Source organism: Phyllostomus hastatus, unplaced genomic scaffold, assembly GCF_019186645.2.
Source record: "Phyllostomus hastatus isolate PE091 unplaced genomic scaffold, TTU_PhHast_1.1 phas_scaffold_12, whole genome shotgun sequence".
NCBI classification, from domain to species: Eukaryota; Metazoa; Chordata; class Mammalia; order Chiroptera; family Phyllostomidae; genus Phyllostomus; species Phyllostomus hastatus.
In genome coordinates, this window is record NW_025334007.1 from 14,062,776 (window position 1) to 14,076,549 (window position 13,774).

The 13,774-nt window shown below is 39.2% G+C and overlaps 1 protein-coding gene across 8 annotated transcripts in view; it reads right to left on the reverse strand.

Annotated features, from left to right (window-relative positions):
• The window catches only part of REPS2 (RALBP1 associated Eps domain containing 2), a 202,868-nt gene that overhangs the window by 137,679 nt on the left and 51,415 nt on the right, over positions 1-13,774 (reverse strand). For 2 of the 8 annotated variants that reach the window (XM_045856067.1, XM_045856065.1), the window contains exons 2-4: positions 12,759-12,882; positions 5,529-5,677; positions 3,505-3,631 (exon numbers count right to left, since the gene is read on the reverse strand). In XM_045856067.1, coding sequence (XP_045712023.1) covers positions 3,505-3,631; positions 5,529-5,677; positions 12,759-12,882 — 400 coding nt within the window. Of the gene's footprint in view, positions 1-3,504; positions 3,632-5,528; positions 5,678-10,700; positions 10,766-12,758; positions 12,908-12,982; positions 13,173-13,774 lie in introns of those variants that run through there. The other 6 variants (XM_045856069.1, XM_045856071.1, XM_045856070.1 and 3 more) reach the window with 6 other exon arrangements.

The window sequence follows — 13,774 nt, forward strand, 5'->3', positions numbered from 1 at the left end:
CTCAGTGAGAATTACCAAAAACTACAAGGAAACTATGATGAACTCACTGCAAACTATATCAGCATGAAACAGGACATAGAAACTATCAACAAGAGCCAAGAGGAAAGAAATATTCCAAGTAATGAAAAGCAAAGGCGTGCAACCGAGACTACTCATTCCAGCAAGGCTCTCAATTAAAATAGAAGGGGAAATAAGGAGATTCCCAGACAAAGAAGGCTGTAAGAACATACCTCCCCCAAGCCAGCATTGCAAGATATGCTAAAAGGACTGCTTTAAGAAGAGGAAGAAAAAGAGAGAGAGGAACACAGGTACAAATGGGGTAAAATGCCAATGAATAAGTCCTTATCAATAATAATCTTAAATGTAAATGGATTAAATGCTCCAATCAAAAGACACAGAGTAGATGCATGGATAAGAAATCACGACCCGCACATATGCTGCCTACAAGAGACCCACCTCAGGATGAAAGACCTACACAGACTGAAAGTGAAGGGCTAGAAAAAAATATTCCAAACAAATGGACAGGAAAAAAAAAGCCAAGATAGCAATACTCATATCATACAAAATAGACTTCAAAACAAGTGCCATAAAAAGAGATACAGAAGGACACTTCATAACATTCAAGGGAAGGATCCATCTAGAATAAAGAGAAGATGGAGTACAGAAAGAGAAAAGAGAATCCTGGCAACAGAGGTGAATTAAGAAACAAATTGGGGGGAATACATGGAAGCCTGAAGAGAAACTGAGTTCTGAAAATATAGGGAGAGAGAGAGAAGGAAGACATGTGGTCTCCTCTTACCTCTTCACCTAAAGATACATGACAGAAAAGGAAGCAAAATAAAGACAATCCTTTGTGGGGAAATCCACAGATATTACATAAACAGGAACTGACAAAGTTTGGTGTGAATAGTATCAATTAGAAGCAAAAATCTTAAGATAGACCCAAGTTGTATACAGAAAAACTCTCCCTTCCTTTGATTTAAGCAGATGAAGAAGTTTAAATGGAAATAGCTGTAAACATTTTATTTATGAATGTCCTTATTCCCAGCTACAGGGACCTAACAGCCTCCTAATCCATGGCCAGACCCAGGAAACTCAGCTCCTTGAGAAACAGGCGACTGTTCACTCAGACTCCTCTCTATGGGTATGCTGTACAAAGGAGAACCCTCTGGAAGAGTAGCTCATCAGTCTAAGGATCATGATGAATCAGAAAAATCAGGAAGGAGTAACAGAAACTTAGACGACAATGTTTCAGAATGAAAGAGTGACCACAAAGAGATTATCACCTCACATCTAACAGAATGGCTAAACTTGGAAACACTGAGGAAAAAGAAGCCACTGAGAATACCAAATGCTCTCAAGGAGCATAAACTCTCATACATTGCTGGTGGGAGTATACAGTTCCCTTGGAAAACTATTTGGCACTTTCTCATACACCTACCCTAAGTTCAACAATTCCACTCCTAGGTACCAGGGAAATTATAACCTTATATCACAAAAATCCTCACACACAAGTGTTCACAGCATCCTTGTTCATAACAATCAAACACTGAAAATAACCCAAATGCCCATCAATAGAAGAATGGCTAATCAAACTGTGATTCATTCATACAATGGATCACTACTGAGTAACAAAGAGGAACAAACTCCTGAAACACACAACAACATAGACGAATCTCAACTACTATGCTGAGAGAAAGAAAGCAGACAAATAAGAGCAGTCATTCAATATGATTCCATTTATATGAAGTTCTAGAAGGGGCAAAACTAATCTACAGTGGTAAAAGTCAGAACAGTGCTTATATGGGGGAGCAGGGGGTGATTAGAAAGGGGCATCTCTGGGGTGATGGAAATGTTCTACTCTTGATCAAAATAGTGTCTACATGGGTATATCCATTTGTTAAAATTCAAATTGTAGATTTCAAATGGGTGTATTTTATTATTTGTAAATTTGACCTTACTTTTTTTAAAGGAGAGATAAGAAGGCATAAACGCACGAACAACCTTGACAGACACTGCTAAGAGTTAAGAACGATGGAGAGAAACAGGCTGTTTCCTTGCCACTGGGGGAACAGAAGTCCAATTTGAATGGGATGAGGAGAGAATGGGGAATGCAATAGAGGTAGTATAAACAACTTGTTTAAGGCATATCAAAAAGAGAAAGTAGAACTTGGTGAATACTGACTCAATAGAACAAAAATGACTCATCTGTGAATTAAAAACCAAAAAATAGACACCATGCTAGGCACAGAACTCCAACTTTCAAGCCCAAATAAGATTAGGAATTAAAAAAAAAACAACTTCCAAAAATCAAGGAAATCAAGCAGGAGGGACTATAAGAGGACAATGACTTCTCAGCCCCATTTGGTTGCAGACATCAGTTTTAAGAGAGTAATTTCTTGTTACAATATCATCTTGCATTTGCAAAGGCCTTAATTTCCAATCAGATTTCACACTCATATTATCACTAACCCTCACAACATCTCTATAAGATACTATTAAAAGAGAGGCAATCATGGTTCAGAGCAGCTGAATGGCTTGCCGGAAGTCACATAGCTAGTAGCTAGTCACATAAACACACACCTTCTGATTCCAATCAAAAGATTTTTCCATTATGCCATATCTGCTTCTCTCTGCAAGATTACAGCCTCTCTCTTGTCTAGGCTAGCACATGTTTTATATCTGTGTCCCTCTAGAAGTCACCACTATTTTCAATGCAGCAAAACCTACAGAAACTGGGTCACTTTCAGCCACAGTCCACAAAGGAAAAAGGGGGGTTATGGATATCCAATTCTGGAATACCTTTAATTGGTCATATCTTAAACTAGCAGCCTGAGCCCCAGGAGGACAAGATGCTGCAGTGAATTTATGGAGTTTTAGCACTGCAGCCTAGGCAGTGAACTCTGCAAGTCATCCTCAGAACCAACTAACACATTTTAACCACTAACATGGCCAGCACAGCATGAATGTGACCAAGCAGGCAACCAACCCACAACTGGCACTTGACACACTCCTCAGCAAAATGCTTTCCCTAGCATGTCCCTTATTCTTATTTCCAAACACAAGAGCTAAATATTTCCATTTATGGGACCAGTTTTTAACAGTTGGATCAACTGTTTTGCGTTTGCTGTTATATTTTTAATTTCCATAAAGACAGTTATTTTATAAATATGTTTGGTATGTTTGCAGAAAATAATGAACAATACAACCCCTTAATATACGGCTTTTCTTTGTTATGAAATCTGTATATGAAGGATTAAACCACCTAAATCGTTGTTTACAAGTCTAAAGATGAACCAGTTTGTAGGATGGAAAACAAGGCATTACTATTTTCATTTTATTTTTTTCAACCTTGCTTGAAAGAATAAAATTAAACTGAGCTGTGTTTCCAAAGACAGAGGTAATTAAGTCCAGAGATTCAGCAGCTGGCAGCATTGCTGCCTGATAGATTAAGGCGTCTCTAAGACCCTGCCTGAGACAGCTGGCCCACAGATCGCCTCTTACCTGGATGCATCTGCTCCGTGCTGCTCCGCAGTTTACTGTAGCCATGGCTCAAGGGCACCCTCTGGTAATGAGGCGGGGAAGAAGGAGGGGAGGCGAGAGGTGACATCGTGGGAGACTGTGCTTCCTGCTTCAAAGAACCAGAGCAGAGTTCAGAGACAATCACTCGAGAAGCCTGGCACTCTGAGCTGCAGTTATGAACTACAGTGCAACTCTACTATTGGTGAACCAGCTGATTTAACACATGGATGAAATATTTCTCAAAAATTTGTGTAGGTTAAAAATCAGTGTCTGAGGATTCAAAAGTCTCCCAGAGGATAAAATCGCACCAGTGCACTGGTACCTAAATTATTAAAACAACCCTGGAACACTTTCAGTTATTCCAATAATATTTTCCTTTGGAAAATAAGAGACACTGACCACATGAAATAACATTCATACTCCCCAATTTTGATCTCTTTCTGGACAGATTAATTCATCAATTAATAAAGGCCCCTATTTCCTGGATTTATACTCATTAAGTCTTCCAGTAAGTGTGGACATTAAAAAATATTTAAAATGCTTAATGCTAAATATTCTTAAGAGCTTAATATGCCAAGTAAAATCCCAGCTTTTCATTTTTACATTGAGAGGTGGCAAAATAGTTCATTATGGATGAACCACTCCACTAGCCCACTCACAGTAAGTAGGATGGAGCCTTAAACACATTTCAGTTCGAATCTCAATTCAAATGTAAACCTGATGTTGGATCCTGGACAAGATAAGGAACCGTACTCTGCTACTGGGTTTGCTCCTCTGTATTTTTTTAATGCTACCAACAGAGTAGTAATTTCAGAGTATCCAAGTATGAAGAAATGGTACTTTTTATCAACAAACATACTATATAGTTGCTATTAGTCTAAAACATGTGATCTCAGATCATGATTAACACTCTTCTTCAAGAAAAAGAAAACAGTATTTGCTTTGAACTTGAGGTCACACCCATAGACTGGCTGGGCCTAGCAAATAAATCCAGCCTGAAAAGGATGTATCCTTAGTCACACAGCCAGGGAATGGGCATAAAACTATAAATATAAAACTTCAGCAAGACCTCATATATCCAGCATTATCAGGATGAGCCATATAAATTAGTTCAACTTAATTCTTTAATTTCATTGCATTGGAAAAAACATTTTGATTCATCTTCCTAAAATATAACATTTCTTTGCCTTATAGAAGATGTTATATCGAATATAATTTGACTTGTCTGCATGATTCAATATCTTTATTAAAACTATGAGCTGTACCTTGATGACCTCAGGGTTTACTAATGTGTAAGACTATTTACCTCTTCTTGATAGGCTCACTCTTCTGGAATTTTAAATCGTTGTCCCTACCAATCACCACCTGACTTTTAACAATTAGTGGTCTAATTTTAAAAGCCCACCCTCCCTGTTCTTGTCCCTAACTTGCTAAATGTGTAATGGCAGAATTCACAAGACACCATTCCAAACATACTCCCTCAAGAAAAGATTCCCTGGTAAAATAAGTGTAGTAAATACAGATCCCCAGGTCCCTTTACTGTAGGACTTCTCAGGGCATTTAATGTGTTAATGTGCACAATGAGTCTCCAAGACTGAGGATTTACTCTTCCCCCAAGAATAGGATATGAAGCAACATTCTCCAAATATATTTAACCAGAAAAATCTTTCCTCCAGACTTTTTTTTTTTGGAGAAGAGGACCTAATAAAAACTCCTAGAAGGTACATTTCAAAGAACTCATTAGGAAATTGTGATTAGAGAAATCAAGTAAGTATACTAAATCAGTGGCCTTACTTTGGATACAATTCTACATTAAAATAGGCTATAAGGGGCCCATGCATCGGCCTCTATTTCTTGCTACAAGGAAACTTCACTGGCTCACTTCCAAGTCTGTAATTGCATCCCAGATGGTGAGGTTTGCTGGAAGCTTGACAGCAGATATGAGGCACTGCTAAGTGAGGTTTCATGGTCAGAATCAAATGGATGTGCCTGATCAGACAGCTTACCTGTTTATCCTCATCATCCATTCTTTTGAAGGTATTTTTTTCCGAGATTACATATGGAATTTGAACCTTGGTTCCATGCAGCTCAGCCGAGTTCCCAAATCGTATCTCACCTTCAGTCTTTGATATCATAAAGCGAGGCAGCGGCAATTCTTTAGGACCAAAATCAGAGAAGCTCAAGTGAGACTTTATTTTAGAACTGAGAGAAAGGGGAACTCACTGGCCAAACAATGAATCACTTTTGAGGAAAAATTCCAGAACACTAAATATAGATAAAATTTTTATTTTGACATAATAAGGACTCCTATAATAATGTCAAGATAGAAAAACGCTGCAGTTTTACCAAATTATTCTGAATTAACATTTTTCAATGCTATCAAATCTCCGCAGACCTAATCAAATTATTCTGGCTTAACATTTTTTAATGCCATCAGATCTTCACAGACCTAGTTCAGGATTTGGTTGGACTTATCTCCACGTCAGCCTTTAGTCCAGCACCAAGAAAAAGGATGTGGTATTATATAAATGACAAATGGTAGCAAACAAAATTTATATAGCACTTATTATATGCCAGACTCTGTATTAAGATCTGCAAATATTAACTCATTTAATCCTCACAAGTCAACAAGGTAAGACTTTCATTAGCCTTCATTTACAGATGTGGCAATAGACATAAAGGAGCTAAGTAACATCCCCAAGGTCACGGAGCTCATCTGTGGCAGAGCTGGCTCTTAACCAGTGCCCAGTGCTGCTGTCCTACTATCCTACAAAAAGGTCCTTCTTTCCTACAGCTAACTTCCTGGGTAGAACTGTCTCTCACCCTATGTCATTCCTTAAGGAATTTTCACATTCAATCTCCACTTGTCTTTTCACAATGGAATAAGGAAAATGGTATCAAGTTACAGCAATTAGTCCAATGTTCAACCAGATCCTACCGGCAAAACCATTAGCCATACTCACAATACTACAAAGAACTGAACTGCAACGGTCTGGTATATTTACTTATCTTTTAAATCTGACAAAATTATTCTGAAAACAGAAATGATACTTTGGCACACTTTAATTTTCAGCACAGCAAATCACATAATACAAAGAACTCCAAGAATGGGGATAATGTTGTGAACCATGCATTATGATTTGCATCTGTATCCATCATTCAGGATAATTCTCATCAGCGTGCCTTTGCACTTCCATGAGCTCTCTAGTCCCAAAACACAGCTGCACTTCCAATGATTGATGCTGTGCTAAAGCCAGAAAACATCTTACAACAGCAAGCAAGTATCCTAGCTCCCCAGGCAAAGAAGGTCCCTGGTTCTCTAATATCCACATCATGTTTATTTTTAGTTGCTATGTCCACATTTGATTCAAAGAGGTAGGCAATATGACAAATCCCTGAGTGATCAATCAGCCAAGGGCCCAAGAGACAGAAATAGAATAACCAATCTGGAAAAGTAAACCAAGACTCTCCTAAAGAGAGGATGGCTGCCATTTTTAGTGTTTTAGTGTTTCCCAACCTCGGCAACTTTCCAGTACTCAAGAGGCAGGAATGGACTTCATAAGAAAAAAGGCAAGGGAAAAGTAAATCAAATATAAGCTAATCCTGTGGTGTCTTCTCAGAAAGGTATTTGTTTCAGCTCAGTCTGCAAAAGGATCTGAAAAGATGGAACAAGATCACATGAGTAATTTCTACCCTGATCTGCCCACGAGAGGATGACTCTACTTCTGAGTACTTGGGGGGGAGGAATAAGTAAATGGTCAGCATTTGTAAGCTCTCTGACCAGTATTTTACTGGTGTTCAACAGATAAACCTGGTCATTTAACCTAGCTCTGACTAGATGAGGCTAAAGATGCCTAGTGCCAATATTTAAGGAGGTACTAACTCCCAGAGCCATGTAAATGCAGAGTCAACACTTGCAGGGCCCTGAGAGTGAGTACCCCCTAAAATTATGCACCCTAGGCACCTCTTGCTATACCCCAGGTTCAGGTCCTGGTATAACCAAACATGTACTCATAGCTGAAGCAAAGCTCTTGAAAATGGTCCACTTGGCTTTCATTAGAAGTCACTCTCAACACTGGCTACACATTAAGAATCACCTGGAAGGCTCTTAAAATTCCTGATATTCAGGCCATACCCCAAACTAAATACAGTAAATTAGAATTTCTGGGGGTGGCCCAAGTACCTCTATTTTTTTATTTTGCATTTAAAGATCTCTAAGTCAGCAATTTTCAAACCTTTTCATCTCATGGTACACATAAACTAATTACTAAAATTCTGCAGAACACCAAAAAATATATTTTTTGCAAAGCTGACAAAAAATAGGTATAATTTTGATTCAGTAACACCGGATGGCTATTGTTGTGTTGGCTGTTGTCATTTTCTTTTTATTTATTTATTTTTAGAAAGGGGAAGGGAGGGAGAAAGAAAGGGAAAAACATAAATGTGTGGTTGCCTCTCGCACACGCCAATTGGGGACCTGGCCCACAACCCAGGCATGTGCCATGACTGGGAATCAAACCCGCAACCTTTCGGTTTGCAGGCCAACACTCAGTTCACTGAGCCACACCAGCCAGGGTGGCTGTTGTCATTTTTTTTAAGACTTTTATTTATTTATTTATTTATTTATTTAATAAAAAAAGAGAGAGGAGAAGGGAGGGAGAAAGAGCAGGAGAGAAGCATCAATGTGTGAGAGAAACATTGATTTGTTGCCTCTTGCACATGCCCCAACTGGGGACCTGGCCCGTAACCCAGGTATATGTCCTGACAGGGAATCGAACCAGAGACCTTTTGGTTTGTGAGACAATGCCCAACCCACTGAGCCACATGAGTCAGGGCTGGGATTTTTTGGACAATCTAAGAGAAAAGAGGTCAGTGTCCCTGAGTAAAAAGTCAGGTATTGCACGGTTTAAAAATTCTTGCAGCATACCAGTTGAAGATCACTGATCTAGGTGATTATCAAGTGCAGACGAGGTTGGGAACCAGGCAGGGCCTGAGAAACATGACTTCTATAAGAATCCATCAGGAGCTCCAGGTGAGTCAGAACTTGAAGAGTGACATATGATTAAGACTCACTCCCCATGCATAAGCATTCATCTCTTCATTCATTCATCCATTTGACAACTATGCCGAGTGCCCACAATGGCCCACAGTGCAGCATTACCAGATCCTCCTCCTTTCCTCCTCAGTAAGCTCTAGACTAGTGAGGAAGATGTACAAAAAAAGTCAAACTCGTAAAGGAATATTTGCAAACTGATAAAAGTGCTATGAAGGAGCAGATGCTGAAAGAGAATAAACTAGGGAGGAAACTGTTACACAGAAGCATTACCTAACAGGTCCATCCAGCGATTACCTAACCCCCTAGAGATTTGTACTTTTGTTTTGACTTACTATTTACTCTTGATTAGGCATTTTACAATTCTGGAAGGGTAGAGATTAACTTGTAGAAAACTGTTAGCAAGCAATTCTTGTCTAATAGCAATGCAAATGTAATTCCTCTTAGAAAAAGAGTATAATAATCAAGTTTCAGTTGTATTGCCCTATAGGGCATTAATCAATTTTATATATAATTTAGTAATCTTATTCCAGCACTCTCTCTTTCTATGACTGCAAATACTTCTGACTCACTTATACGTTCTTGAACCAGCTTTACTAAATGCTGGTTCTTTTCACTAATCTATTAATTTGACAGAACCTGCTTTAGATAAGAGGGAGGGTACAATCTCTGAATCCTGAAGGATGAGAAGGAAGCAGCCATGGGAAGGAGAAGGGGGAAGAACAAACCACTAGGAACCCAAAGCCTCCAGATAACATGGTGTTTCCTGCAGCAGGAAAGAGATGGTTCAGAAACTAATAGAAGGTCAGTGAGGCTGGGGAACAGATTATAAGCATGGGAGAGAGGTTTCAGATGAGAATGGAGAAGTATGCAGACTACATTATGCAGGGTTATAGATCAGTGCAGGGACATTGACTTTGGAACTATGTACAACAGCAAACCACCAGAGGGTTTAAGGAGGAGGAGGGATGACCTGATGGGTACCTTGAAAAGACCACTGTTAATGCTGTGTGGGGAAAGAGAATGGAGAAGAGAGGAGGCCAGGCACATGCCATTCATGTAGGAAGTGTGGGACTCACAGAAGTAAGGATGGACTCACAGCTCCCTGAGTGTGATGGGGCTACCGCAGCCTTTCAGATTAGGTTACCACGGAGCCTTCTCTTTGGCCTTTATGGTTTGTGTCATCACACATTAAGCTAATGGATTTCAAGTAACAAACTGAAAAATTGTAAATGGAAGCTCGAAGTTTGGCCTGATCTTGCCCTCCTTCTTACTCTTTTGCTGGCTGCAAATAACGTATTTAATAAACCTTTAAATGAATGAAAAGAATCAGAATTGACTGAGTATATTTAAACCCTCAGAGGTAAAAGGCATCAGGATAAAATACAATTGAGAACACTTTATATTTGTGAAAAAGTATTAATCCCATACACAAGTGATAACTTAGAGAACCCTTCCCCCATGGGAAATTGACCTAGACAACCCTCACACCCTGGGAAACTGAACTGTAGATTTGGGCACAAATCAGGTAAAAGACTTCGGTCTAAGTTAAAATAAGGAACAAAAGTGTCAGAAGTTTATTCTTGTATGCAGCAAAGCAATTCTAACTTTTCCAGAAGATGAAGTTGGAAGATACTACAATAAACTTTAATGACCATTTACAATGTAATGGAAACTATCAATGCCTACCACACACCCAAGTGCAATGTGATGTAGGTTTAATTAGAGCAAATGACTAACAGTAGTGACTGTTATGTCTTGTAGCAATAACCACCAAATGTGCCACTGAAATAATACTCCATCAAGAAACCTGTTTTGAGGGGTCGAGACGGGAGGAGGCAGGGAGGGCTGGGGGGTGGGCTGGGATGGGGGTAAAGGGCAGAAAACTGTACTTGAACAACAATTAAAATTTTTAAAAAAGAAACCTGTTTCAAGGAACCAAGTTATATAATACCAAGGGATGCCTTTTGGGACATAATTTTTCCCCATTTGGATAATATTCCATGATTCAGATTATACTCAGGCACTTTATAAACAGAAAAAATAATCAAGAAGAGGCTACTTTGAAAAGCAATGAAAAGCATCGGAAATGGAGGCTCAACTCTTGGCTCCAAACTCTACTAACCTTGCATCCTTAGGCAAGTTACTGTATTTTTAGGACTATAAGACGCACCGGACCATAAGACGTACCTGGGTTTTAGAGGAGGAAAATAGGAAAAAATTTTTGAAGCCAAAAAGTGCGGTAAAATATTTAATAACCTGTGACCCTGCTCCACCGCTGCCCTCCTCCCCGCCCCACAGTGAGCCAGGTACACTACATTCGGACTATAACACGTACCCCCCTTTCCCTTGCAAATCGGGGGTGCATCTTATAGTCCAGAAAGGCACGGCACTTAACAGCCCTAAACTTCGGTTTCCACATCTGTAAGATAGGAATAATAATAGTACCACATTAGAGACTGCCAGTGTTCACCCATAGCTGCTTCTTTTTGCAGGCACATGAGAGAGTTACATCCCCTCCAGTCAGCTCTGCAGTTCAATAAATCATGTGACAAGTTCTAGCCTACGCACTGTGAGCAGCAGTAATACATGAGTAACATCCAGGCCAACACATGAAACTGCTAGGGTGAGAAACTAGTTCCCTGTTATGGCGATTATGGAAACAGGTGCTGTGTTTGGAGGTGCCACAAGACAAAGGAGCCAGGATCACAGGGCCACAACATGGAAGGCAGCTGCCCTAGAGGTCCACTGCAAAGTGGTAAGTGAACCTTTGTTTTGTTAAGGCACTGAGATTTTGGCAGTGTCTGTTATCACAGCTTACCCTAGGCAATGAAAACTGACACGAATACCTAATTTAGGACCTGTGAAGACTACTTGAAACAGTGCCTGCCATACACTAAGCCTCCGATAAAGATTAGCAAAATGATCACAGCCCCCTGATGGTTAGGGTAAAAGGGCTTTGTTTCCCATAGTCCAAGCTATCAGAATCTCATTAGCTATTTGGAGTTGTCCTACAAAGTTGCCATGGACTAACCATAAATCCTGAGCCCACTTCCAAGTCTACCAGGACTGGTGTGAACAGCTGAGTGGTTTTTATCTCAATATGAGGAAAAGGAAAAAGTGCCTGCATAGCTGTGTGGACATATGAAAGTTATTTGTATCAAAGTAAATTAACGGGGGACCTCAGCACATCCCTTGAGTGTTCACCTTCTGCACAGAGATTGGTAAAACCAATACTGAGGCAGTACAAATGATGCCAAGAGTCTGGGGCTTTGTGTTTTGTTCAAGTTGTGGAAAGTGCTCAAGTTTGTGCTCAAATTTGCTCAAGTATATGGTGGGCTGGGGGCAAGGATGGCAAGATAAGAAAATATTAAATCAAAACTTTGAGCCCTGGCTGGTGTGGCTCAGGGGATTGAGCGCTGGCCTACAAACCAAAGGGTTGCCAATTGGATTCCCAGTCAGGGCACATGCCTGGGTTGCAGGCCAGGTCCCCAGTCAGGGACACAGAAAAGGCAACTGCACACTGATGTTTCTTTCCCTCTCTTTCTCCTCCCCACTTCCCCTCTCTAAAAATAAATAAATAAAGAAAGAAAGAAAGAAAGAAAGAAAGAAAGAAACTTAAGAAAAAGCTTTGAGAAGATAATTATATTCTGCCCAAATTTTGGTTCCCCCAAAATACTTACTAATCATCAAGATAGTACTTCAGCAATTGGGGAATTAAAGGATGATCAGAGCTGATATGACCAGAAGAGACAAAGGAAAGAAAAAGAGAATAGTTCCACCCAGACTCTTCCAGTTACTTATTCCCTTGTCCCGAAAAGAACCTTAAATGACATTATAGATTCCTGAAGTGGAAAATTAAACCAAATGTTATTCTTTTGCCACAGGCTCTAGAATTCCTATCCCAATCTCTTTCTGCTAAAGAACAAAATCTATTTTTATGGCAAGTCAGTCAAAAGGAACTAATCTCAGGTCACTCTCTGAAAATTTTCCCCACTTAAAAAAAAAAAAAAGAAACTAAGATAGCTGCTAAGTTTTCTTATGTTAATTTACAGGAGAGTTGGAAAAGGTAAGACAAAATTCCATAAATACTTACATAACAGGCTTTAAGCCTGCTAAAAATGGTTCTCAGAAATAAGTAACCCATCACAGATAATAAAATGTATAACAGGGAGCTACTCACCACATTTAATACTCTCTATCCGCACGGGGAGGCCAGACTGTGCTGCAGCAATTAATTTCAAGGCAACATAAAACTGAGTTGGACCAAAATAACCAACCCGCTTGGCACCACACAGTTCTGTGATCTGAAAACAGACAAGAAAAATGATGCTGAAAAAACCCATCTCATAACAGGAAAATGAGACAAGATATATTATGAAATCTCAAGGATTTCACAGAGCTAACCAAAAATCCATGAAGAACCTATGTGTACAGTTTTCTTTTTCTTCCACTTTACAGGGAGGTTCTCAATTCAGATCATTAAATTCTACCTACTCATTATTCCTCCTCTTTCAACAATAAAAATAAACGTGACAAAGGATGGCTGGCTGTTACTCTTCTTACAAAAGAGAGTGACTTTTTCACGGGGTGGATTCTGATGTACAAAGTCTAGGAAGTCAGTGGTGCAAAAAGAGAACAGATTAGTCATTACCACTACCTGTGGATGATTCCAGTTGGTCAGAATTAAAAGTGATTCTTTTTAAAGTTCTCAGGCAAAATTATTTTCTAAGCATTAAAATCACATCTTGAGTGCTCACTTTGGAGAAACAAAACAGTACTCTACACACAGATATTTTCAAGATATTACAGTTTTTCATTTGTAGATCTTTAACATATATCCTATTAGTGGTTTAAAATAAAAAAAAATTAATCATTCAATGACTTAAGTGTTATTTCAAAGTAATAATATTCAAAAGTTCAGATAATAGTAAGTGAATGTGAAGAACTAAAAGGCACTCCCCACTTTCTATGCCCCAGAGGAAAACACTATATATTCTTTTAGAAATGTTCTATGCATATATGTATTACACATCTGTGTTTTTCGTGTTGTTTGTTCAATACTTTATACAAATACAATAACACATACTATTTTGTACCCTTTCTTCACTTAGCAATACTGTTTTCATGCCTAAAGACATCTCAGCCTGGTTCCCTACCACTCTCAGGACAAAATCCTACCTCCTTAGTATGACATTC